Source organism: Octopus bimaculoides, chromosome 1, assembly GCF_046866305.1.
Source record: "Octopus bimaculoides isolate indiv1 chromosome 1, ASM4686630v1, whole genome shotgun sequence".
NCBI lineage: Eukaryota > Metazoa > Mollusca > Cephalopoda > Octopoda > Octopodidae > Octopus > Octopus bimaculoides.
Genome location: NC_142928.1, coordinates 167,774,461 through 167,799,696, shown reverse-complemented (window position 1 = coordinate 167,799,696; position 25,236 = coordinate 167,774,461). Strand labels below are relative to the sequence as shown.

The 25,236-nt window shown below is 35.6% G+C and overlaps 1 protein-coding gene across 4 annotated transcripts in view; it reads right to left on the bottom strand.

Annotated features, from left to right (window-relative positions):
* Positions 1-25,236, bottom strand: part of LOC106869320 (EVI5-like protein) — a 304,412-nt gene that overhangs the window by 74,786 nt on the left and 204,390 nt on the right. For all 4 annotated transcript variants that reach the window (XM_014915019.3, XM_014915018.3, XM_014915020.3 and 1 more), the window contains one exon: positions 20,677-20,774. In XM_014915019.3, the coding sequence (XP_014770505.1) occupies positions 20,677-20,774 (98 nt within the window). The remainder of the gene's footprint in view (positions 1-20,676; positions 20,775-25,236) is intronic.

Here is a 25,236-nt window from a genome sequence, read left to right as displayed (position 1 = left end):
TTGTAAAGGCCATGGGCAAAGCTTCTTCATCTGGACCAAACTATCAAAATAATTTTTTTCCCCTTTTTTTTGTTGATTAAAAAAAAAAAAAGATTGAAGTAGAATGAACAAAAATACCCATTTTTTCTGAATTCTATTTTAATCTATTAATAAAATTAAAATCTTATAGAATTTATAAGAGTGGTTCTGTCATCTTTTATGTTGAAATATCAATAATTAGACTTTGTCACCAAAATGTTAAACTGTAGTAGTAAAATTTCAATAGTGCTTGAGAAAAATTTTGTTTTTTTAGCACCAGATCAGCCTTCGTTAGCAGACCTATGATGAAAGACATTCTTGTAATGACCATCCCTTTTTTTTTTATTCTTAAACACTATATCCAAAACTACATTATCCAATCAATGTGTCCTTCCATTTTTAAGAGAGCATTTTTAAGGAAAGTGTTTTCAAATGGTAGAGAGGAATAAATAAAAAGAGAAGTAAAGCAACTCATAATATTACATTTGATAAAATAAAAAATAAAAAATTCCCTAAGCTTCTGAAGTAATGAATTAGTTTGGTATTCATTTATTTATTTTATTCAGGGATTTTGAACTCCTACACAAGATGGAAGAAGATAGACAAATTTCAAGCATACAAAGACCCAAACATATGCTTATCAGATAACCAAAGCTGAACTGGGATTTCTTTCATTTGTAAGAGTTTCTCCATATAACCACCATACATCTATAAGACTTTCTCCAGATGGCCATCATACGTCACTTGAGATAACATGTGAGTCTATCAATGTTTTTATGTTCAGTTGCTTATTCCAAGTATAACCTCACTCTTTAAACCTAATGGAGGTGACTGCAAAGTAACACCACCAGAATGGCTAACTGATTTAATCTAATCCTACAGGGCTGTAGATATTGTAAGAAATATCTAACTTTCCCTACTCACTCAGTTCTGAGTATGTAGACCTTGATTAGAGATAGTTGACCAAGTATTTCAAACAGAGAAAATTTGATTAAAGTATACCTAGCAGCTGTACCAAAGCTTCCTTCATAGGTACCACAAACCAAGCTACTGGTTCTTAAAACCTTTCTCTACCTTTATATCTCTTTTGTACCCCTACAAAAGTAATAACATTTAAAGATGAAAAAGTGAATTTTCAAATAACTAATTTATGATTTTTTTTTTTTAATTGAACCAAACTGACAATTTCTACCAAGCAGAAAGTCATATCTAATCTTGGAAACTATTCAGAGATAGCAAGACTGTGATTGGGACAAATAAGCAAACATGCCGATAAACTTGGCCAACTGTCACTCTCATAAAATGTCACATTCTATCTGAAGATAGATAAGACCTTTAAGTCACACAAAAAAATTATTACAATATCTGTGTGTGTGTGTCTTCTATTTTTTTAATTATTATAAATCTTCCACTGAGGAGGAAGCCAATTTCCAACAAAGATACAAGACTCCATCTTTGGGATGTAGTTAATGCAGACAAATTCACATTATGGAACTTGAGAAAAGTCTTGCATATTTTTACTGTTCCACTCACAGATGGCACTTGTATGTATGTATGTATGTATGTATGTATGTATGTTTGTCTGCATGCATGCATGTATGTATGTATGTATGTATGTATGTATGTATGTATGTATGTATGTATGTATGTATGTGTGCGTGTGTAAAATCATCAATATTGTTTTAATGTCCAATTTTCTATGCTTACATAAATTGGATGAAAATTTTGTTGAGGTAAATATTTTTCTACAGCTGGATGCCCTTCCTGTTGCCAACTCTCACCTGTTTCTAAGTAAAGTAATATTTCTTCATGACCAGATATGTTTCCACGAAAGACTGGGAATGATAGACGCTGCTTGCATGATGGAGACATTCATTTTCAATTGTCACAAAATATCAAGCTAAGAAGGCAGTAACACATGCACACACACACACACACACACGTGCATGCACAATCATGCATTGGCACATGGTAACTCTCCCTAATCCAACAATTATGACATGCTGGAGTTGCTGAGAGAGTGGACTATTGCACTCAGTGTCTTTAATCTTTTTTAAAATAAAATGTCATAACTTCTTTTACACATACACATAACTAAGAAAAAGAATTATTAAAGGCGTATGAGTGTGTTTTTGTAATCTGCTAAAAACACCAGATTTTTGTTTCACAATTAAAATTTCTTTGTAAATTGTGACTGACTGACAATTAAAAATCAATATTTGCTTTCTAGAAAGAAATTTTCTCTTGAATTCTTATCAAAACTAATTTCATAGTGAAACAAAAATACAATAATAACCACAGCTTTAACCTGATAGAATTTTGCATACGTGCACATGTATTTCTCTGTATATATGTATACACACACACATATATATAGAGATAGCTATATTATGACAGATATACAAACAAACTGGTAAACTCACACAGAAGATGGTAAATAGTGATAAATTATGTACATATATCAAAACACAAGTCTATATGATTAAATTAGAGACAAATTTTTATCTGCATACTAAATATCTTTCTGTTTGTATGTTTGAAACAATATTAGTGTATTTGAATGCTTTCAGTATCAATTTCTTTAAGAGAACCTACTCACGCATATCCGTCATTGGTGAAATCAACAAAATCCATTTATCAGTGCCTGATGCAAATGAATAACATCTGGTTAGGTGACTACAGTACAATACAGCAATCTTCACTGGATCAACTGATGATGAAATGATATATGAAGGGTGGTGGACAAACTTGTGAAATACTGGCCTTTTTGTTAACCAGTACAGAGAAAGAATTTCTCTTTCATATGTGGTGAAACTGTGGGGTTGAGAGGTAAATGTCACTGTTTAATTCCAGGCAACAGGTAGATACCAAAGATGTGAATGAGAAACAAAAATATGTGCAACTGTGTGCAGAGTGTGCAGGGAGGGTACTCACAAGTTGGTCTCAAGAGTAGTTGTGTAAAACAATATAATACCATCGGTCGGTCGTCAGTGAATCTAGAATGTCTCTATTAGTGTTAGTGTAACTGAACAGAAAACTGCTTGTGTTTCAGGTCAACAACAGACAAAAGGCACATTGATATATGGGTGCCAAGTAACACACCTTTTATATATATATATATATATATACGTATGTATGTGTGTGTGTGTGTGTATGTGTGTGCGTAATTATATTAAATCAGCAACTCAGTCCTACAAGGTGTTTAATGTCTCATTACATGTGTGTGTGTCTGAGAGAGAGAGAGAGAGAGAGAGAGAGAGAGGATACAGCAAAACCAACAACACCCAGAAAAAAAAGAGGACACCACTTAGAATTGTTTGGGGTGACTGCAAGCACACAAAAGTAACTAGACACAAAACTATATCAACCATTATAAAATACACTGTTGAGAAACCTTAATATCATATCAAAGTAGTAATACTAGAAAAGAACAGTTGATAAGTTATAATGTAATAAGGCCACTTAAAAGATAACAGATTAACTGAGCTATCCCAAATGTTTATTTTCCGCCTTCCATTTCTTTCTTTATATTTTCTTGACATACAATATGTTATGCTTCAACTGTTTCAATACATCATTACTTAAGATCTGAAATCTCAAAACTTCTCTGGCTTTCAACACCTTCCTTCTTTGATCCTTCATTGACCCTAGGCTTATACAAAAAGATGATGATGATGATGATGATGATGACGATGACGACGACGACGACGACGACGACGACGACGACGACGACGACGACGACGACGATGATAATAATTGCCCTCATGCAGTATCAGGTACTGGCTCTCATGGCTTCTGATCTTAACTGATTGGAAGTGTTATCATGTAAATTGTTCTGTCCTGGTATAAAAGATGGGCTACAGCAAATATTCTATTCAATACCACACAGTTATTTGACCATAACCAGTTGAACATGTCCCTTGGTGGCTGACAATATATGCATCTCTGATCATGAGCAGAAGTAGTGAGGGAGCATCATAGTCATGTGTTGAGAGGAATTCTTTGGGGTTTGAATAATTCACCTCTGGAAACATGGGTGTTTCGTTCAATATCCTTAAAAAACTCTTATTCAGGGACCTTTTGAGCAAGATGGGCTACTCAACCTGAAGAAAATTTTAATTAGGCCCCACCTGGAAGGTCCTACACTGTTTATCTTGATATGAGATCACCATGTCACACACATATGGTTGTGATGCACGTGCCTAGTATACCCTTATGAAACGGGTAGTCATGATGGATAAACTGGGCTTTGTATATTTTACCCAGTGTCACTTTGATGGCATGCACTGCTCTCTCAATCAATAATAATAATAATAATAATAATAATAATAATAACAAACAAAATTATAATAATCCTCTCAAGGCCAGAAACTTGATGGGAGGGGACTAATCAATAATCAATTACATCGACCCTAGTTTTTCACTTAATTTATTGACCCTGAAAGGCAAAGTTGATCTCGGTGGAATTTTAACTCAAAATGTAGAGACAGATGAAATGTCACTAAGCATTTTGCCTGGTGTGCTAACGGTTCTGCAAGCTTGCCACCATAATAATAATAATGATGATGATGATGATGACTTTAAATTTTGGCACAAAGCCGACAGTTTTGAGGTGGGGGGAAAGTCTGGGGAAGGAGTAAGTTGATTACATCAACTCCAGTGCTCAACTGGTACTTATTTTATTGACCCTGAAAGGGCGAAAGGCAAAGTCAACCTTGGCAGAATTTGAACTCAAAACATGAGGATGAATGAAATACTGCTAAGCATTTCATCCAGCATGCTGACGATTCTACTAGCTCACCACCTAAATAATAATAATAATAATAATAATAATAATAATAATCCTTTCTACTATGGGCTCAAAGCCTGAAATTTGGGGGAAGGGGATAGTCGATTGCATCGACCTCAATACTCAATGGGTACTTAATTTATCGACTCCAAAAGGATGAAAGGCAAAGTCGACCTCAGTGGAATTTGAACTCAGAACGTACTGACAGGCAAAATACCGCTAAGCATTTTGTCCAGCGTGCTAACAATTCTGCCAGCTCACCGCCTAAATAATAATAATAATAATAAAATAAAGAGGAGACACTTTTGTTTGTAATTATGAGATAAAAACAGGTAAATTTTTTTATGTGGGGGGAGAAAGTGAGAGAGAGAGAGATACAGAACAAAACCATAAAGCAAATTTGTTAAATATCAACACAAATAGGTGTGATCTATTTTTTCTCCATTAATGTTTACATTCTAAGCATATTTCAGTAGGACTCTAGGTAAATCAAATATCAAACATTCTCATGTTGGCAATTATTACATAAGTTTTCACTATTTACTCAGTTTAAAATCATCCCTTTTAATCTTTGTTCCAAACAGACTAAAATCAAATGACCAAGTTGATGGCTTAGCCAATGAGAGGCTTGTATAAGATTGTTCAATCTGCCAGAAAATAGCAACCAAATCTTTCTCAAATCACACCCTATCACCTTTGGAAAGGAATGGACACTTTGGATAATGTAATCTGATATATCTTTAAAATGATGAGATTGCCAAAGATGGAATGTCTCTGATTAGAGATCTGCTTGATCAGGGCTGACCTAGGTTTAAACGATAACAACAACAAACAAGAAAAAATATCAAGTTTATATGTATTTTTCTCGATCATTTCTCTCAAACTTGTGCCAGTCCAATACTAATATTGTTTTCAAGTATTGGCACAAGGCCAGTAATTTTGGGGGAGGGTCAAGTCAATTACATCGTCCCCAGTCCTTAACTGGTACTTATTTCATCAACCTTGAAAGGATGAAAAGCAAAGTCGACTTCTGTAGAATTTGAACTCAGAACATAAAAATGGGCAAGCACTTTGCCTGGTGTGCTAGCAATTCTGCCAGCTCACCGCCTTAAGTCCAATACCAATATTGATAGGCTTCTGGTCAAAGTTGATACAATAAATAGGCAATAGATACTGCAAACCAAACCTATTGAATCTGTACATCTCTGAGGTGACAAAGGTAAGTATTATCAATGACAGTGAAGGTGGATAAACAATTTAAAAGAGGCATGAATTTTCACGACTCACAAAACCTTCTTCCTTCCCTTCCTTGAACTAAAATCATGCAATCACTAATTAATGCTTATAATTAACCCTTTCGTTACCAACCCTGCTGAAACTGGCTCTGAGTACAAATGTCTTGTTTTCATAAGTTTTGAATTAAAATCTTCCACCAAACCTTAGTCACAATTTATATTCCTAACATTAACTTAATGATAACCAAGTTATTTTACTGAATTCTTTGTTATATTTAAAGTAATTGAAAGAAACACAGCATCTCAAAATAAATATAGTAACGAAAGGGTTAAAGCATTGTTATATGGATAAAAAATGGACAGAACACAGTATTATACAGGGTGTCCACAAAGTTTGGGTACATGGGGATTAACACATACTTTAAGAAATTATTATTTCTTATATCTAATTGTTTATGTTATTATTTTATTTACTCCATGTACCCAGACTTTGTGGACACCCTGTATTATGACAATAAGATAGAATGGCCATGTCTTGGATGCCTTTGATCATAGGTTCACTCAACTGGGGCCAGTTTAGCACTGAACAGCATTTGAATATCCATTTTTTCAATCTTGCATGATATGGACAGAGTTCATTGAAACAGATTTTCTATGATTGGCTATGGGGGTCCACCAGAATAAAATAGTTATCACAGGGGTCCATAGGTAAAATAATGATTCAGAATTACTGCATTAACCCTTATGTTACCATATTTCTGTTGAGATACTCTTTGTTTCTTTCAATTAATTTTAAATATAACAAAGAGTTTAGTAAAATATCTTAGTTATAATTAAGCTAGTGTTAGGAACATAAATTGTGACTAAGGTTTGGTGGAAGATTTTTTAATTCAGAACTTTTGAAAACAAAACAATTGTATTACAGAGCCAGAGGCAGCTTCAGGCGGGTTGGTATCAAAAGGGTTAAGCATCTTAGCTACTATTCTACTGAGTTAATGAAATATTTTTTATATGTTTTTTTATTGATAACCAACTGAATTACATAAATAGACATATTTCTATTTTCCGGTTTGCATCACCAAGCCTATTACTTTATATATATATATATATATATATATATATATGTTGGATGATGGAGATGATATTTATTTCTTTTCTTCCGGTCATGAATTGGACTATTCATCTATAGATGAACGTTTATATTTTCTTCCTTGTTTACATCCATTTACCCTCTAATGTGATATTGATGTAAATGGCTTTAAAAAGAAAAATTTTTTTAAATGAAAACACATTTCCATCTCTAAAAATGAAGTTAATGGTCCAGAAAACAACTATAGCTGAATCCAAAATTTTAATTTATCCTTCTTGTCTATCTGGCTCCAAAATGATCTTTCAAAAATACAATCTGAAGAAGAGGTCTTTCAGTGCATTCATGAGGCACATAACTTTTCAAGCCATTATTTATCCAAGTGACAGGATATTGCAAAAAATTATTATTATTATTATTATTGTTGTTGTTGTTGTTGTTTTGCTTATAGTCAGTGTTGGCCTTGGCCAGCTTTGCTTTCTTTTCTATTTATTGTTGTCCTTGTTGCTGCTGCTTTAGCTTGTGAAAATGACAACGTGAGTAAAGACAAGTTACCAAACAACAATAATATAGAACACCAATCCCCACTGATAAATGAAATATCTGAAATTCTATCAGATGTATATAGGTAACTGACATATTTAAGATTAAAGTGAGAGTTACACACACACACACCCACACACCCACATGCACACGTAAGTCAAGTAAATCAATCTCCATTGGTTTCAGTGATGAGTATTCAGTTGTTTGATCAACTCGATTACTTACTTACTCGACTAAATCAACATACACACAGCTGAATATTCCTTAGACATCATCATCATCATCGTTTAATGTCTGTTTTCCATGCTGGCATGGGTTGGACGGTTTGACTGGGGACTGACAAGTCAGGAGGCCGCACCAGGTTCCAATCTGATCTGTCAATGTTCCTACAGCTGGATGCCCTTCCTAACACCAACCACTCCGAAAGTGTAGTGGGTGCTTTTTACATGCCACCAGCAAGGGAGCCAGTCAGGCAGCACTGGCATCGACCATGTTCGGATGGTGCTTTTTACGTGCCACTAGCATGGGGAGCCAGTCAGGCGACACTGGCAACAACCCACGCATGAATGGTGCTTATTGCATGCGACCAGCACAAGAGCCAATCAGGCGGCACTGTCATCAGCCACAACTACAATTTCCATATGTATCTTTAGAAGGTATGTGGCTTAGTGGTTAGGGTGTTGCACTCATAATTGCAAGATCAAGGTTTCAATTCCCATGCCAGCAGTGTCTCATGTTCTTGAGCAAAACACTTCATTACATATTGCTCCGATTGACTCAGCTGTAAAACAGGGTAACCCTATGATGGACTAGTATTCCATTTACCAAGAATGTTTACCTTCCTGCTTAACAGCAAGATGCCATCATTTGAAAGCTACAGCAATGCGAGGAAGCACACTGTGATCAGTGATGTTTAACAACATTCAATAGTCTAGTCGATACAGTGATACACCTTTAACCCATTAGCATTCAAATTATTCTGTCAAGCATGATGTTTATTTATTTAAATTGGTTTGAATTAATCATGCATTATCTCACTGCTTCTAGTATATTTTTAGAATGACATTGTATGGTAGATGTGAGAGTCTGAATTTGGCCAGTTTGAACATAAAACATGTAGACTATCTGGGCCTGGTATGGCTGGTTTAAATGCTAATGAGATAATGTAATTGTTAGGCAAAAGCTGCACGGCACACTTTGTGACAAAGCTGGACCTTTGAATTACATTTACTGTTTAACCAACAGATTTCATTTTCCTCATTTTGTTCTAAAGGTTTGGGTCAATCTAAGGTTGTGGTAAAAAAAACTAATGCACAAGATGTCACACAGTTGGGTTGAAACTGGGATATTATGATTGCAAAGTGAACTTCTTAACTATTAGGCGATGCTGTATCCACATACATGCATGTGTGCATGCATACCCATTCACATGACTAAATCCTTTCCATCATGGTGATCTGGCAGAATTGTTAGAGTGTCTGAAAAAATAATTTGCAATATTTCTTCCAACTAGGGTGGCAAGTTGGCAGAATCATTAGCACGCCAAGCAAAATGTTTAATGGCATTTCATCTGTCTTCATATGAGTTCAAATTCTGCCAAGGTTGACTTTGTCTTTCATGCTAGAATAAGTACCAGTTGATGTAATTGACTTACATGCCTCACCTAAGTTGCTGGCCTTGTAACAAAATTCGAAACCAATATTTCTTTCAACTAGAGTGGTGAGCTGACAGAATCATTAGCATGCTGGGTGAAATGCTTAGTGGCATTTCGTTCATATTTATGTTCTGGGTTCAAATTCCACCAAAGTTGACTTTGCCTTTCATCCATTTGGGGCTGATAAAATAAGTACCAGTTGAGTACTAGGGTTGATGAAACTGACTTGGCCCCTTTCCCAAAATTGCTGACCTCATGTCAAAATTTGAAATCAATGTTTCTTCCAACTCATTACATTCTGAGTTCAAATTCTGCCAAGGTCAAATTTTGCATTTCATCTTTTTGGGGTTGATAAAATAAAGTACTTAATGGTGCTAAATTAGTCACATTATTATTTCTCTTTGTGAAGTATTGCAATCTGTCACTCATCATAAAAATCAACATCAAGCTATTTAAGAATATATGTTTAACAATTGCTATTTTAAATAAAATATGTGCGCTTCACAATCAATGGGCTGATATTTCAAACTTTAGTGAAATCAGAAACATACAGGTCACTTAATATAGTTTCTAATGAATATTCAGCTGGAGCAGATTCTGCAAAATTTGACTGCACAGAAGCTAAATGATACCCAAGTAGGTTTTGTAATGGAAATCCTTGATCACTTAAAATGTTTGAAAACTAAAAGTTGTCAGGGAGCAAAGTTAAATATACAGGGTGCAATAGGTAAAATGTCGCCATTTTATATTTTTAATTTTTGCATGCACATTGTTTTTGATTTTGTTGACTACACAATATAGTAAGGCTAGTTGGGCACTGTCTGTGAGAAAACCAGCACCATGACACAATTCACTCTGCTAGAAATTTGGAAATGACATGCTGTACTGCTTGGCATTCATGCTGGAAGCTCCAATTTCAGAGTGTTTGGATGTCAATCTGAGTGTTTGCCATGTCCCCAAAACATGTACCGAGAGTAATAAAAATCAAACATCCAGTCAACATCATGTTGTTTGGAGTGATCATTAGTGATGGTGACGTTATGCCTCCATTCATCTTCCCACATGGCCTCAGACTCAACATGGAAGCCTACATCAAGTGCCCGGAGGAGGTAGTGCTGCCCTGGGTCAAGAGGGTGGCAGCTGGAAGACCCTATGTCTGGCAACAGGACTCTGCACCATGCCACACAAGCAGGAGAACCCGGTCATGGCTGTCAGACAATTTCTGCGACCACATCACCCCTAACATCTGACCACCTAACTCCCCAGACTTCAATCCCCTTGATTATTATGTGTGGGGCGCAGTTGAGTGAGAAACCAACAAAATTCTTTATAACACCAAAGACGAACTGAAGGCAATGATTATGGCAGCATTCACCAACTTAAACAAGGAGACCATCCAGAAGAGTTGCATGAGATTCCGAAGTCGTCTGGAGGTGGTGGTTGAAGCCAATGGCGATTTTCTTGAATAAATTTACTCTTTAGTATTTCAAGATATTTTTATGTAATTTTGGTAAATATATCTGTCAAAATGAGATGTCAGTGATATTTTCATTTTTGCATAGTTTAGTCAACAATTTATATACCACATCCTGTATATTCTTATAAAGAATCTATGCTTTTGTTATTGTTTAACTCCAGGTCAAGCCTGAGCAAACAGACTTCTGTGATTCAGCCTTGGACATCCATTGTTTTTCTCAGGTATGACATTATCTAATGCAAACTTTTTTTTTTAAGAGCATAGAATGTGCTTAGAAGGGAAAAGTAGTCAAGTAGGTCAAACTATATACAGAGGACCTATATTCTTGTGTTCAGAATTACGCTAAAAATCAATATATTTTATAAGAATATAACTGTACCATTACTGCTATAATTAATACTGATCCACAAACTTATACCCTTTTCTTTGCTACACATCAGAAATATTATATATATCAAATCCCTTTAACCATAAATATATTTAGAAAAAACCAAAAAAAAAACCTGTATATGTTTGTGAATGAGAGAGTGTTAGTCAGCATGTGTGTGTGTGATCAAAGCCGCTCCAGCCTTGGCAATCCCATCTTTCCTAATGTCCATGACTACATTATCCAATGTGTCTTTTTTTTTTTTTTTAAAGATAGTATGTTCTAATTCGAGGAAGATCTTAGGGCTATTTCTAAGAGATCAGGTAACAGAGCTAAGGTTACCCTCTTTTTATTTTTCTCTCCATTGTGTTTCTGGGTCAGTTCCGGATGAGGGCAATGACAGTCAGTGAGGCATAAATGAAGAAAACTGTACCTGAACCAGGTAACATTACCTTCTTATATTTCACCTTATATTTGTTCTCTTGACTTTTAAATTCAACAGAGAAATAACTGGGGGATTCTAAGTTGAAGAACAAGTGTAATTGTTGTTGTTGTTGCTGCTGCTGCCACTGCCACCACCATCACCACAACTACTATTATTCTCAATTGCACTCAAGGATGATTTGGTAGCACATACTATGCTTCCGCTAATGGTCATGAGCAGACCCCAAAGCCCTCCTACTCTTCACTCAGCAGATATGTTATGAGACTTATGATGCAACAAAGTGAAAGATAGAATAGAGAGTAGTGTCAGGCTGGTACTTTACTTATCAACTATAAATGGATGAAGGACAAAGTTTACCTTGGAGAGATTTGAGCTCAGAGTGCAAAGATGGAATAAATATCACAAGCATTCTCTTCTGTTGCTCTAACAACTCTACTAATTGATTGCTTTACTACTACTACTACTACTACTACTACTACTAGAATGCACGTTTATTTTGGTTTTGTTGTTGTACTGTGTGTTTTGTGTTTGAGGCAATAAAATGAGTTTAAAATTGGTTGTCTGTGGGAACTCCAGTATGCCAATGACCTAGTTCTCATAGCTGAACCCACTGAAAAAAATTACAAACATGAAACTAAGGCCTAGAAATGAGAGGCCTTAAGGTAAACTTAGCAAAGAGAAAAATCTTAACAAGATGATGGGACACTACTGCTATTTAGGAAGCAGCCATGCTTCATATGCAGAAAAGGTGTTAGGAAATCCATGCAGTGTAACTTATGAGTGCATCCAAGATGCAGAGGAATGACATACAAGTTAACAGAGGACTTTGTATGTAGTGAATGCACAGTACTAGTTAGCAGTATGAGTAGCCATGAAATACCTTCCTTCAGATACTTGGAAGGATACCAAGAAGTAGTTGATAGGTTTTGTTATCAAGGTGACCTAATCAACAGTTGACGTGGGAGTTCCGAAAGCATAGTGGTCAGAGTAAGAATAAGGTGGAAACAGTCCAAAGAGCTATTACCTTTGCTGGCAACAAAGGAGTATGATGCTTGTGTATGATGTAAGATAGTGTATGGTAGTGAAACATGGGTGTTGAATGAATAGGATGTACAGAGGTTGGGAAGCTTACTCGGCTTGTATGATATAAGTGTGAATGATCAATGGAGCACAAATGAGCTGAGAGGAAAGCTGGGTGTAAGAAGGATCAGTTGTCTTTTGTTTCAGTCATTAGACTATGGCTATGCTGGGGGGTACTGCCGTAAAGAAGTTTTAGTAGAATGAATTGATCCCAATACTTATTTCTTTTTTGTTAAGCCTGGCACTTATTCTGTCGGTATCTTTTGCTGAACTGTTAAGTGACAAGGATGTAAACACACCAACACCAGTTGTCAAGCAGTGGTTGGGGACAAAGACACACACACGCAAATATATATATATATATATATATATGACAGGTTTTTTTCAGTTTACGTCTATCAAATTCACTCACAAGGCTTTGATTGGTCCATGGCTATAGAAGAAGATACTTGCCCAAGGTGCCATGCAATGGGACTGAACCTGGAATCGTGAATAAAGCTACCAAGATTGAAGGAAGTTGTTGAAAAACAGAGTGAAGAAGACATGAGAAGAAATGCTGAAGGCTGATCCCAGGAGGCTGAATCTCACAAAGCAGCTCAAAGGTAACTGTAACGAGTGATGAGACACTAAACTGAAGATGACCCATCTACTCATGGAAGCATGACAAAAAGAAAACACATAAAATGATAAGTGTGCTTGTGTTTAATGTTGTGGTACTTTTGTTTTGTATTTGAGGCAATAAGAGGCGTTTAATATTGGTTGTCCGTGGGAATACCATTGTTTTATTAATGACAAAGTTTGTCATAAATTCCACAAAGGCAGGAGACTTAAGTAGGGAATGAAGGCAGGAGACTTAAGTAAGGAATGAAGGCAGGTATAGAACAACTTCACACTTAACAATGTACACACACACACACACACACACACACAAATACAGACAAAGATATGTATGCACAGAAATACACAAGCAATAAATATAGAAACACACACACAAACACACAACTGCATATAAACATACAAAAGTATGCAGGCATACCTAGAAGCACTTATGAAAAAATTAGGGCATGCACACATTCACATACAGAAATTTATAGACATATTCTCAGGTAGATAAATAGGCTCAGACACAAAGAGTGCAAAATATAGACATACCCTGCTGAAATTCATGAATAAATTTGCAGGAAAAATACATGCAGGAGTGGCTGTGTGGTAAGAAGCTTGCTTCCCAACCACATGGATCTGGGTTCAGTCCCACTGCATGGCACCTTGAGCAAGTGTCTTCTACTAAAGCATTGGGCTGACCAAAGCCTTGTGAGTGGATTTGTTAGACAGAAACTGTAAGATGCCTGTCGTATATATATATACTAGCAGAGGCACCTGGCGTTGCTCGGGAATGAAATTGTTGCTTATATACTTGAAGAAAAAAAGGCAAAATATGCTGTATAGAAATTTGAGAGGACATTCTGTAGATGGACTCTCAGATGAATGATGGCTGGGCGCCTCTCATGAATGGGGAAAATTGAAGATGTGCCAAAAAGCCTCATTGGTACTTGGAAACTTTTACGAAAATTAAAATGGGGATTAAATGAAAAAAATGATTTACATGAATATCCTCACAAGAGTAATTGAAATAAATGGCGATTGTGGAACCCCCCACGCACGCACGCATACACACGTGTCTTTGTAAATATGTTTGTATACATTTATGTATGTGTGTGTTTGTAAGAGACAGAGTGTGAGTGAGAGAGAGAGGTTTGTTGTCATGTATACGTACATGCATAAATATACATACATCTTTGGATGTATGCATATGATAACACAGCCCTTGACTCACTCACACTCTGTCTCTTACAAACACGCACACGCGCGCATACACACGTGTGTCTTTGTAAATATGTTTGTATACATTTATGTATGTGTGTGTTTGTAAGAGACAGAGTGTGAGTGAGTCAAGGGGTGTGTGTGTGCGTGTGTATGTGTGTGAGACAGAGTGAGAGAGCGGTGTGTATGTAGTATTTACTCTCTCTCTCTCTCTCATACACACGAACACACACAGTCACACACAAAATAGAGAGTGAAGCTTTTTGTCGTTGTTACGTCAATACCGGAAGTTGACACTGAGGAACCTTTTTAAAGAAGTGAATCTTAAATATAAAGCAATATTATTTATTTTTAATTAAAAAAATCAAATGAAGAGCCTAACATTTATCCGAGGTCAAATTATTCATGCATTACAAGTATGGAAGCATTTGGTGAAGTCGATTTCACGTGAAAAGCGATTACACACACATCTCTGTTTTATATATAGTATAGATATATATATACATGACATCATAAGTAAACAAATATGATGAAAAGTGCAATCACACATGGGCTTGAGCTAATTCCTGCTTAAGGTTATAGATAAATTAGGTGAACAGTTATACAGAAATCAATAATAGAACTAACAGTAACTGCTATATATTTGTTGCTGGGATTTCATGAAAGTGCGTATGTATATATATAAAACAATTTTCTTTGTTCTATCATCTAAAGAAGAATATTGGATCAAAGCACATAGAAGAATAGCATGCATGCATGCACACACATGCATGTATATGAATGTGTGCAAAGCAAACTCCTATTTTGAACCTTTGTGAAAGATGAATGGTTGACGAAGCTATTGTGTTTTAGCCTTGAACAAGGAACCTCACTCTTATTAGTTCGTCCATTGTACCTGATTAACAAAGATAAGTCGCCCTCTCCTACTTCACAGTTGATTAGTTAGTAATAAGAAGTGCATCCAGGTGTTAATATGCTTTGCCTCAAGGAAAACCTAACTTAACTGTACAAACGTGGGAAAATAGATGAAATACAAAAAAACTATATTAAGGACAGTGGATTGGCAGAATAGTTAGATCACAAGACAATATACTTCCTGGCATTTGTTCTGGCTTTTAACATTCTGAGTTCAAATCTGTTGATATTTGTTGAGAGGGATAAAGAGAATTGACATGGATACCAAAAAATAGCTGAAATGAAAATACCCTGTATTATTTTAATCTGTATTGGTTGTCTCCCTCTACACCTAGTTGACTACTTTTTCATCCCTTCTCAAGTTGATTAGATAAGTATCAGATTAAGTATTGAGATTGATATAATTAACAAAAAAAAACCCCATCATGAATATTGTAAAACTAGAAGTAATTTTAAGAGTTTTAGAAGACAAATAATATATGCATTAGTTGAATTTCTTCTAAACAAGTTCCCATTAATTTTTACGTCCATACTCTTCAACATTTTCCATCACTTTCTATATCTGCATCAAATGTTAAAAACCACCAAGATCTTAAAAAATTTCTGTTAGATGGTGTACTCCATATCATTCCAACTGGGATAGTTCCAGTAAGCATATCAGTTTTGTCCAAGAGAAGGGACTGGACAGCAAGCCCTCACTCAATCTTCCTCTCTTTCTGGAAAAAGGGACACTGAGGTGAGTGTTCACCATGACCCTTCTCACAGCATATTGTAGTTGAGAGAGAGAGAGAGAGAGAGAGAGAGAGAGATGAATCAACACCCACTTTATTTATTGACCATAAAGGAGAGAAGCCAATTTGACCTTAGCAGGACTTGGAGTCAGAGTGCAGAGAACAAGACTCAAACAAAATTTGTAAAGCATTCTATCCAACACTCTAATGACTACCAATTTGGTGCCTTTAACACTAATATTAAAAAATAATTCTATTTTACTTTTTAATAGTTAGGTGCAGACATGACTGTGTGATTAAGAAGCTCATTTTGCAACTACATGGTTTCAGGTTCAGTCACACTATATGACACCTTGGGCAAGTGTCTTCTGCTATAGCCTCAGACTGGCCAGTGTCTTGTGAGAAAGGAATTTGGTAGATGGAAATGTGTGGAAGGCATCTGTGTGTATATATAACTCTTTGTGTGTGTGTGTGTCTTTGTGGTTGTGTTTGTCACCCTCACCCCACATAGCTTAGCAACTGATGCTGGTTTACTTATGGTCCTGTGATTAGTGGTTCAGCAAAAAATAGACTGGTAGAATAAGTATCAGACTTAAAATATACACAGGAGTTGATCTGTTTGACTAAAAATCCTTCAAAGTAGTGACCCAACTTGGCTGCAGTCCAATGACAGAAACAAGTAAAATATATTTAAAATTCTTTATGCCATTATAACATTTATCTTTAAAGTCTCATATTATAGTCACCACACAGGTAACAGCACACTGTTTTATCTATTTATATATAAGAAATAAAGGACAAATTCGATAAATGCTAAAAGCATAGGAAATACAACATACAAACCATTGACAAGGATAGCTATGATGACAATTAACTAATACAATTTATTGTATCAGCTTTTTCAATATCTTGCTTTCCTGTTTAATTCTTTTTTTCTTCTTTTTATTTTTTCCCCCAATTCTTGCTTTAGTAATTGTATGGTCGCTCATACATTTCTATTAAGAACTCATCCCAATTTCTTAAAACAACATAGTGCTATTCTTTTGTCCTTTTGACACAGAAACATATACTGGAATAACAGCAAAATTTCTATGATGTGTTCTAACCTCCCATTTTTCAAGAGAAACATGTGTAGTATTTATTCTTTATTGTATATTACAGTATTTACAATCCTATGACATTTTTTCTAATGGTGTGGATTATAGAAAGACTAGCAATACAGCAGTATTTGTACATATCTCAAACCTGCATTGTACTGTATACAACTTGGGCTGAAGTAGTGTGTTGGATATGGGCTTATGCCCTTTCTGTCATCAACCATTGAAATGCAGTAAAGTAGGTGTATTTATTTAGTTTATTATGATATTGGAGAGGATATTTTAGGTTTAGGATCTTGAACACTCCTACACACACACACACATAATCATAAACATTTGATATTCATCTTCTTTGCTGGCATAGATTGGATGGTTCAACAGGCTCCAGTGAGCTGTAAGGCTGCATTAAAGCTCCAATGTTAGCTTTGGCATGGTTTCTACAGCTGGATTCTCTAGCTAACACTAGCCACTTTGTAGTGGGTGCTTTTTTTCCTGCCTTCATGTCACTGGCACTAGCGAGGTTGTCGACAAGCTTGCAAGACATGCCAAAAACGAACAGGAGATAGGAGAAATGGGGAGTGGGGGGGGGGGGGAAGCGAAAGAAAAAGCTTCCCCAACCAAATGGGGATAGTAGTGGTGGTGGTGGTGGTGTGTGTATAGGAATAATGGTTTTACAAATGGAAGAAAGAATACTAAATTCATACAGCATAGTATATAAAATCTGTTATTAGTTGAAAATACTTCAAGAGTGATCCATGGGTTAGAAAGTCATGTCAAGGCACTTTTCAAACATGCCTTGACATGAAAATCAAGGCCCTTGAGTTACTCTTATAGCAATACCTCTCTCTCTCTTTCTCACACACACACACACAAATGAATGTAACAACAAGAGAATATGTACTCAATATACTTAAGTACATATTATAAATTCATTTGAAGCTGATGATTTACACAGCCTCTTTTCTGGGGGTTTTTGCTGAGTTTCATGCTGGCAATTGAGTACACGTGTTTGAATGCACAAGCACATGCATATATGCTCATGCACTGACATTCAATGGAAGATAGCACAGGCCAATTTAGGATTTTTAAAAGATGTAAAAATGCAAAAGAAAGAAAAGGTATGGATGTTAGGCTGTGCTTCTAAAGTTTTGGTTTACTTAGAAAGTGACTCAAATGAGTTAAGTTGAAATTTTGCTGGCAACAGACTTACCCACATGATGAGTATGTTTAAATTAGACTGATACCTGTCATATGATGGATAACTTTGGAAGTATACTTTTGCCACCGTGAGTAACATCAGGAAATACTGACATACATACAATAATTATAATTCAACTTTTATCAAATTTCTTGATGCTTATTTAAAATAATGAAATAAATACTAATTTCAAAAGAAACACTTTTTACCTTGAACTAACTCTTTAGCATTTTAACCAGCTATATCTGTCCTACACATGTTAGCATTTAAACCAGCCATATCTGTCCTAAATGTTCCCCCTGGCCATATCTAACCTCTCACACCTGCCCTACTGTGTCATTCTAAAAAATAAGCAATCACATTGTTGAAGTCTTGAAGCTAGAAAATAAGGCATGCTTAATTCAAACTATTATGAATGAATAAGCATTACATTTGACAGAATAATCTGAACACAAAAGAGTTAAACAAAAATTTTTCATTTTAATATTTATAATAAATGTTTGCCATTATTTTTCTAAATTTTATCAACACAATTGAACTTTACACCATCAAAACTCTATCCCTGCAAAATTTCATTAAAAAAAAAATATGTATTTTTCATAACACCAAACCAAATTTATGCTTCTCTCTCTCTCTCTCTCTCTCTCTAAGCCTAGTATGTGTATTCATCCTGTACCTGATATGTTCACTCTCTTTATATCGCTTTCACTCTCTCTCCATATGATGTAAAGCACAACTGAAGAAATCAACTAACGTTTATATTGGTTGTTATTAAACTGAGATATTTAGATGAGACAGAGAACAACACACACAGAGAAAGAGAGGTGGATGAATGAAAGAAAATCAAAGAAAATTACATAGACAGTCACACGTTATACAAAATATTGATAGCTAGCCAATGTCAATGCTTATATGTATCATTAGTAGACTTACACAACAACTGACACAATGTACATTGATTAGAAAGTACACCACTGAATTACTATTTAAATCAATAAAGACTGACCTATAAAAAAACATGTTCAAGTTGTGTTCATCTCCTTTTAATTTTTTTAAGGTATAATGTATCTAGGTTTCCATTATCTAAAGTACTCTACCGTTTTTTAAAATATAGCTGATAGTGATTTAAAGATTTGGCTGTTACTTCTAACATGTTAAATGACAGCATTGAGGCCTCCATAGTGACTTGACTATGAACTAGTTCTGATCAATGGCTGAAGTCATTTCACTTTTCCCTCGTGTCATTCATGTAATTTAGAAAGGTATGAATGTGACTGCATTCCATTTTCCTCTCTCCCAAGATTCTGTGGTTTCATTCTTTGTCAGAAGAAACTACTATTACAACAAAAATGTGCAAATTGATACTACTTTCACAAACTTGGCCACAAAGGAATTTGGTTTTGTGTTTAAAGTATGATAGACTTTACAAATCAAGGGAAATTCAGTCGGAAACAGTTATCATAGACTGGTATATGTAGAGAATATTTCAATCATCTGTAAACAGAAATATGGAGATTGTGGCTTGAAGCACTATGTAAATTTACAAACAAACTATGTAGATAGAAGAAGAAAAACAATCAACAAAGCGCAAATTCAAAGCCTTAAGGAGTACACTATTGTGAATGACTGCTTTATGTAACATACTCAGCCAACTCAACACTAACCAATCAAAATGAAAGCACACAGAATCATTGCAGCTGATGAAATGCATGAAATTTGCCATGAACATTTTACATTGTAGAATGCATGTAACTGCAACAATATTAGTCTAACGCTGCACTTGAATTACGACCTGTTGGGATTCAAGAGGTTGCTACACAGCAGTTTGACAGACATGTTATACCAGTAGTTTCAAATCTGCATATACCTGATGCAGGGGCCCATACACTGAGCTACAAACATCTGTAGTAACCTTCTAGGAAATGTAGTTGGAATTACTTTAGATGAAGGAGTACAAATATTTGAGATTCAACTGCACTCTTTCTCACCGCTTCCTACTTAGAAATGCAACCAAGTCATTAATTGTTCCATTGGATTAAACTGTTAATAAGGTTATGGTTCAGGAACTACTGTTTCTAATTAAAAACACACAACAATAGAGGTAATTGAAGCTACGGGGTGCATGAAGTACAACTGTAATTCTAACCAGAGATTGATGAAGCAGAATACTGAAAGAGCTAAAAAATAAACAGAGAAAATATAGGAAGGAAAAATCTTACTTTTTCATTTTTTTGGCATTGTATTTGATAAGAAAAGCAGTATGAATAAGTTTCTCTTGGTCTTGTTCATATATGGCAGGAACAGTTTTCTGGAAAAACTTTAAATAGAAAGAAAACAAATCATTACTTGTTTCAGTTCATGTAAATATTATAAATACAAATGTCTTGGAAATTCCCCATCACTGAGGAAAGTATCTACTGGTTAACTTTTCTGTAATATTTCTGTTGGAATACACTGCCTTTGTTTCAATTAATTTTGAAAATACAAAATTTAGTAAAACAAACTTTATCATTATTAAGTTGGTGTTTGGAACATAAATTAACATGAAATTTTTAAAGAAAGTTTCGATTTAGATCATTCAGATCATTGGTTCTCAACTGGGGTTCATATGGCCCCTGAAGGTTCATATAAGATTTTTGGGGGCCTGTGCAACAAAATAGTAAATTAGGGATCCACAATAGTATCTTAAGGGCTCCTGAAAAAATTTTGCTTTAGATGTATGTATTGGTATGTATTGCAAGAAACAGTTAGGTTTCTTTCTCTAATTTTACATAGTTCAATCCACATAAGTTAATGTGTAAAAAACAAAATAGGAATTTTGAAAGGAGTTTCTATAAAATTAGTTTTTAAACATTGAATGGCTATGGGGATCCTCCAGAATAAAATAGTAATCAAAGGGATTCATGGATAACTCTGATTTAAATCATTTTAAAATCAGGAAGTTTGTCATAGAACCAGGAAATTTCTCAAGTGGGTTGGTATTAAAAGGGTTACCTGTCACATGGTACAACCTGAAGTTCATAGATAGCAGCCACTTTGGTTCAGATATTTAGACTAAGACTATGGTCTGAGTTTAGTCTCACATATTAATGTACTACTTGTTACTGCAATAACCAAGTAGTCATGGTATCTTATTTCCTTTCCCTCCACAGTCACAGGAACCCTATAAAAACTTGTAATGTTGCCTTTCCTACTTCAACTAATAGAAAAATAAATAAATGCGCCCTTTTAAAGCCAAGCTAGGCTTATGGGCCTGGTTTCCCGGTTTCAATGGCGTACGTGTTCCCCAGCTGGACGTGGACGCCAGTCCATCGCAACGTTACTCATTTTTGCTAGCTGAGTGGACTGGAGCAATGTGAAATGAAGTGTTTTGCTCAAGAACACAACGCGTCACCTGGTCCAGGAATCGAAACCACAATCTTACGATCATGATGCTGACACCCTAACCACTAAGCCATGTGCCTCCACACTTCAACTAATACATTAACAAAAAAGAAAAAAAGGTTCAATATGAATTAGGCTGTTGCACATCAGCCACTGTGTGCAACTTGCGATTAAATTCAACAGTAAAGGAGACCAATAAGCTTAGCAGTTACTTGTGAGTATGACTTGGTAACTTGTACCAGACTTTCACTATTTATTTTAGGTGTTTATGTAGACACAAGTAGACATAGACATCTCACTTTTGACCCAGCCATTGGCTTGAACTTGCTTTCAGCCGAGTAAAGTGGAGCAATGTGAAATGAAGTGCTTTGCTCCAGAACACAACATGCTGCTTGGTGTCCAAGGATCAAACTCATGACCTTACAATCATGGCCATGTACCTTCTTTTTTTAAAGAAGGCCAATAAAATTATATATAAAAGACATAAATATGGTATGTATTTGGTCCTAAAAAGGAAACACTAGAATGGTATATTTTCTTTTAGTAAAAGTAAAACTTCAACTTTTCCAGTAGTTTAGTATTTCTATTCCATCACATTGACAAGATGAAAACATACTTCTTAAAATATACAGACAGGTGCATGAGTTTGTTTTTATATATATATATATATATATATATATATATATATATATATATATATATATATATTAGGTGCAGGAGTGGGTGTGTGGTAAGTACCTTGCTTACCAACCACATGGTTCCGGGTTCAGTCCCACTGTGTGGCACCTTGGGCAAGTGTCTTCCTCTATAACCTCAGGCTGACCAAAGCCTTGTGAGTGGATTTGGTAGACGGAAACTGAAAGAAGCCCGTTATGTATGCGTGTTTATATGTTTGTGTGTCTGTGTTTGTCTCCCTAACATTGCTTGACAACTGATGCTGGCGTGTTTACAGCTCCATAACTTAGTAGTTTGGCAAAAGAGGCTGATAGAATAAGTACTAGGCTTGCAAAGTCCTAGGATCGATTTGTTTGACTAAAGGTGGTGCTCCAGCATGGGCAGTCAAATGACTGAAACAAGTAAAAGTATAGTTGTCTGTCCTACATCCTTTAGTATGAGCTACTCTTTCAGATGGCATGTGACCTGCTTTCATTATATATTAATGTTATGCATTTAAAAGATCATGCTCACTTCACTGGTCCTCACTGATCTTTCTCATACAATGTCTCACAATTATGTATGCCAACAGAAGTAACAAGTCTCTGAATTTCTTCTCCAGCATTCTTAGTCTAGCAACAATATGTTAACTATAAATTTAATACAAACTAGGCCATGCAAATAATTGAAAATGTGAACCACATTTTGATGACTGTCTGATCAGCTCATGCACTTTATATTATTAGTGCACCTGTGTACATAGAAAGTATGGTTGTATTTACAGTAGAGTTCAGCTCCACAGCTCCATTGCAACTAAAAACCTTTGTTACTCATTTCCAGCATTGATTATGTTGCTACAGTAACAGAAATGAACTGCTATTATAATTGTTTTCAAATTTATCTTCAGTTGGAATATTTCTTAGCTGAAATACTTTGAACACATTTTGCCCAGTTTATATTACATTTATACTCAACAACCATTTTTTGTTGAATTTATGTTTGGTTGTTAAATCCTCAGATTTTTTTTCCCTATGTATTTGCTATCATTTCCTTTGGTTGAAGATTTTATGAATGTTTTGGCTATTTGAGAAAATACATATTTATGATGTGCCCCCTGAGAAATTGTGTTCACAATAGACTCAGTTGTTTATGTGTTCCCTCTAGTCAATAAATCCACAGAAATTTATTTAGAACAGCAGCCACAATAATGTTATAGTATGAACTTAATCTTTTCCTTTCAGTCTAAAAAGGGCTTAAGAAGGTCACAGACATTTCCTTCTTTCTCACAGAAAGAAAATAATTATTACAACAGAGTAGGCTCCAGTAAAGGAAGACAAGGTGATGGTGGTGAACCAGGTAATAGATTTAAGTCTACCAATCAAGGTTACCAACAGGAACAATATACAGCAGAAACTTTAGGAAACAAAGGTCTCTGTCCCTTGTCATTGCCTCCGTGAGGCCCAGCATTCGAAGGTTGTGCTTCACCACCTCATCCCAGGTCTCTCTGGATCTACCTCTTCCACAGGAAGACATATATATAAAGGGTGGCTATCATAAAGGGCACTCATGAAATGAAGTCCATGAGATGTTCAAACCATTTATTAGATGTAGTTTACATTTTCAACTTGTGTGACCTAATTAGTGCCAGTAGCTAGACTAAGAAATTGGTAAAAGAAATTCAAGGATCTGTTACTTCTCTTTGTATGCATAATAATGATATATAATAGAGACATTGAATGGGGAAGATCAGAGTAGTCCAGAAAGAAATGGGGTGAACAAAATCTGTTGGACACAGAATTTATCTTTCTTAAAAGCATGTCAGAAGTGAGCTGAAAAAACAGTTTGCATTAGGAGAGACAACTATTTTAGAATGGCCACTTGACATGAATAGATTAAATATGCTAGGTTAAAAACTGTTGTATGTAGTGGAGCTTCTCTAAGTAAAGAAAATATGTGGAAGATATAGAAGAAAGTAAGTGAGTCTAAATCTTAAAACCTTACAGATAAAATGATGCAAGATTGAAACGCATAGCAATATGCTGAACTCGTATATAATTACGAGCAAGGACAAACAGATGTTAAAATAATGTTGAAGGAGCGTGGCCGTTGCCAGTACCGCCTGACTGGCTCCCGTAGGATTTTCGAGCGAGATCGTTGCCAGTGCCCCTGGACTGGCTTGTGCGGGTGGCACATAAAAGACACCATTTCGAGCGTGGCCGTTTTCGTGCGGGTGACACGTAAAAGCACCCACTACACTCTCTGAGTGGTTGGCGTTAGGAAGGGCATCCAGCTGTAGAAACTCTGCCAAATTAGACTGGAGCCTGGTGTTGCCATCCGGTTTCACCAGTCCTCAGTCAAATCGTCCAACCCATGCTAGCATGGAAAGCGGACGTTAAACGATGATGATGATGATGATGATGATGGCTAAACATACTTTAATTTTAAAGAGACTGTGAACTATATTTAAAGTGATACAGGATTTTTTTTACTATTTTACTAATTGTCAAACTATAATGTTTAGGGCTGAGCTTTTGATTCCAAAATACATTTCCCAGGGTATTTCACAATGCAAAGATCTTATATTTTTAACAGAGTACATACAGAGAGTGAGAAGAGAGAATATGGCATATTGAGTCACTGACCCAACTTCATTTACTGAAAGCAAACTGCAATACTTTACTCAGATCACTCTTTCATAACTCTGAAATCTTGGAAATGATTACTCTTTTACTCTTTTACCT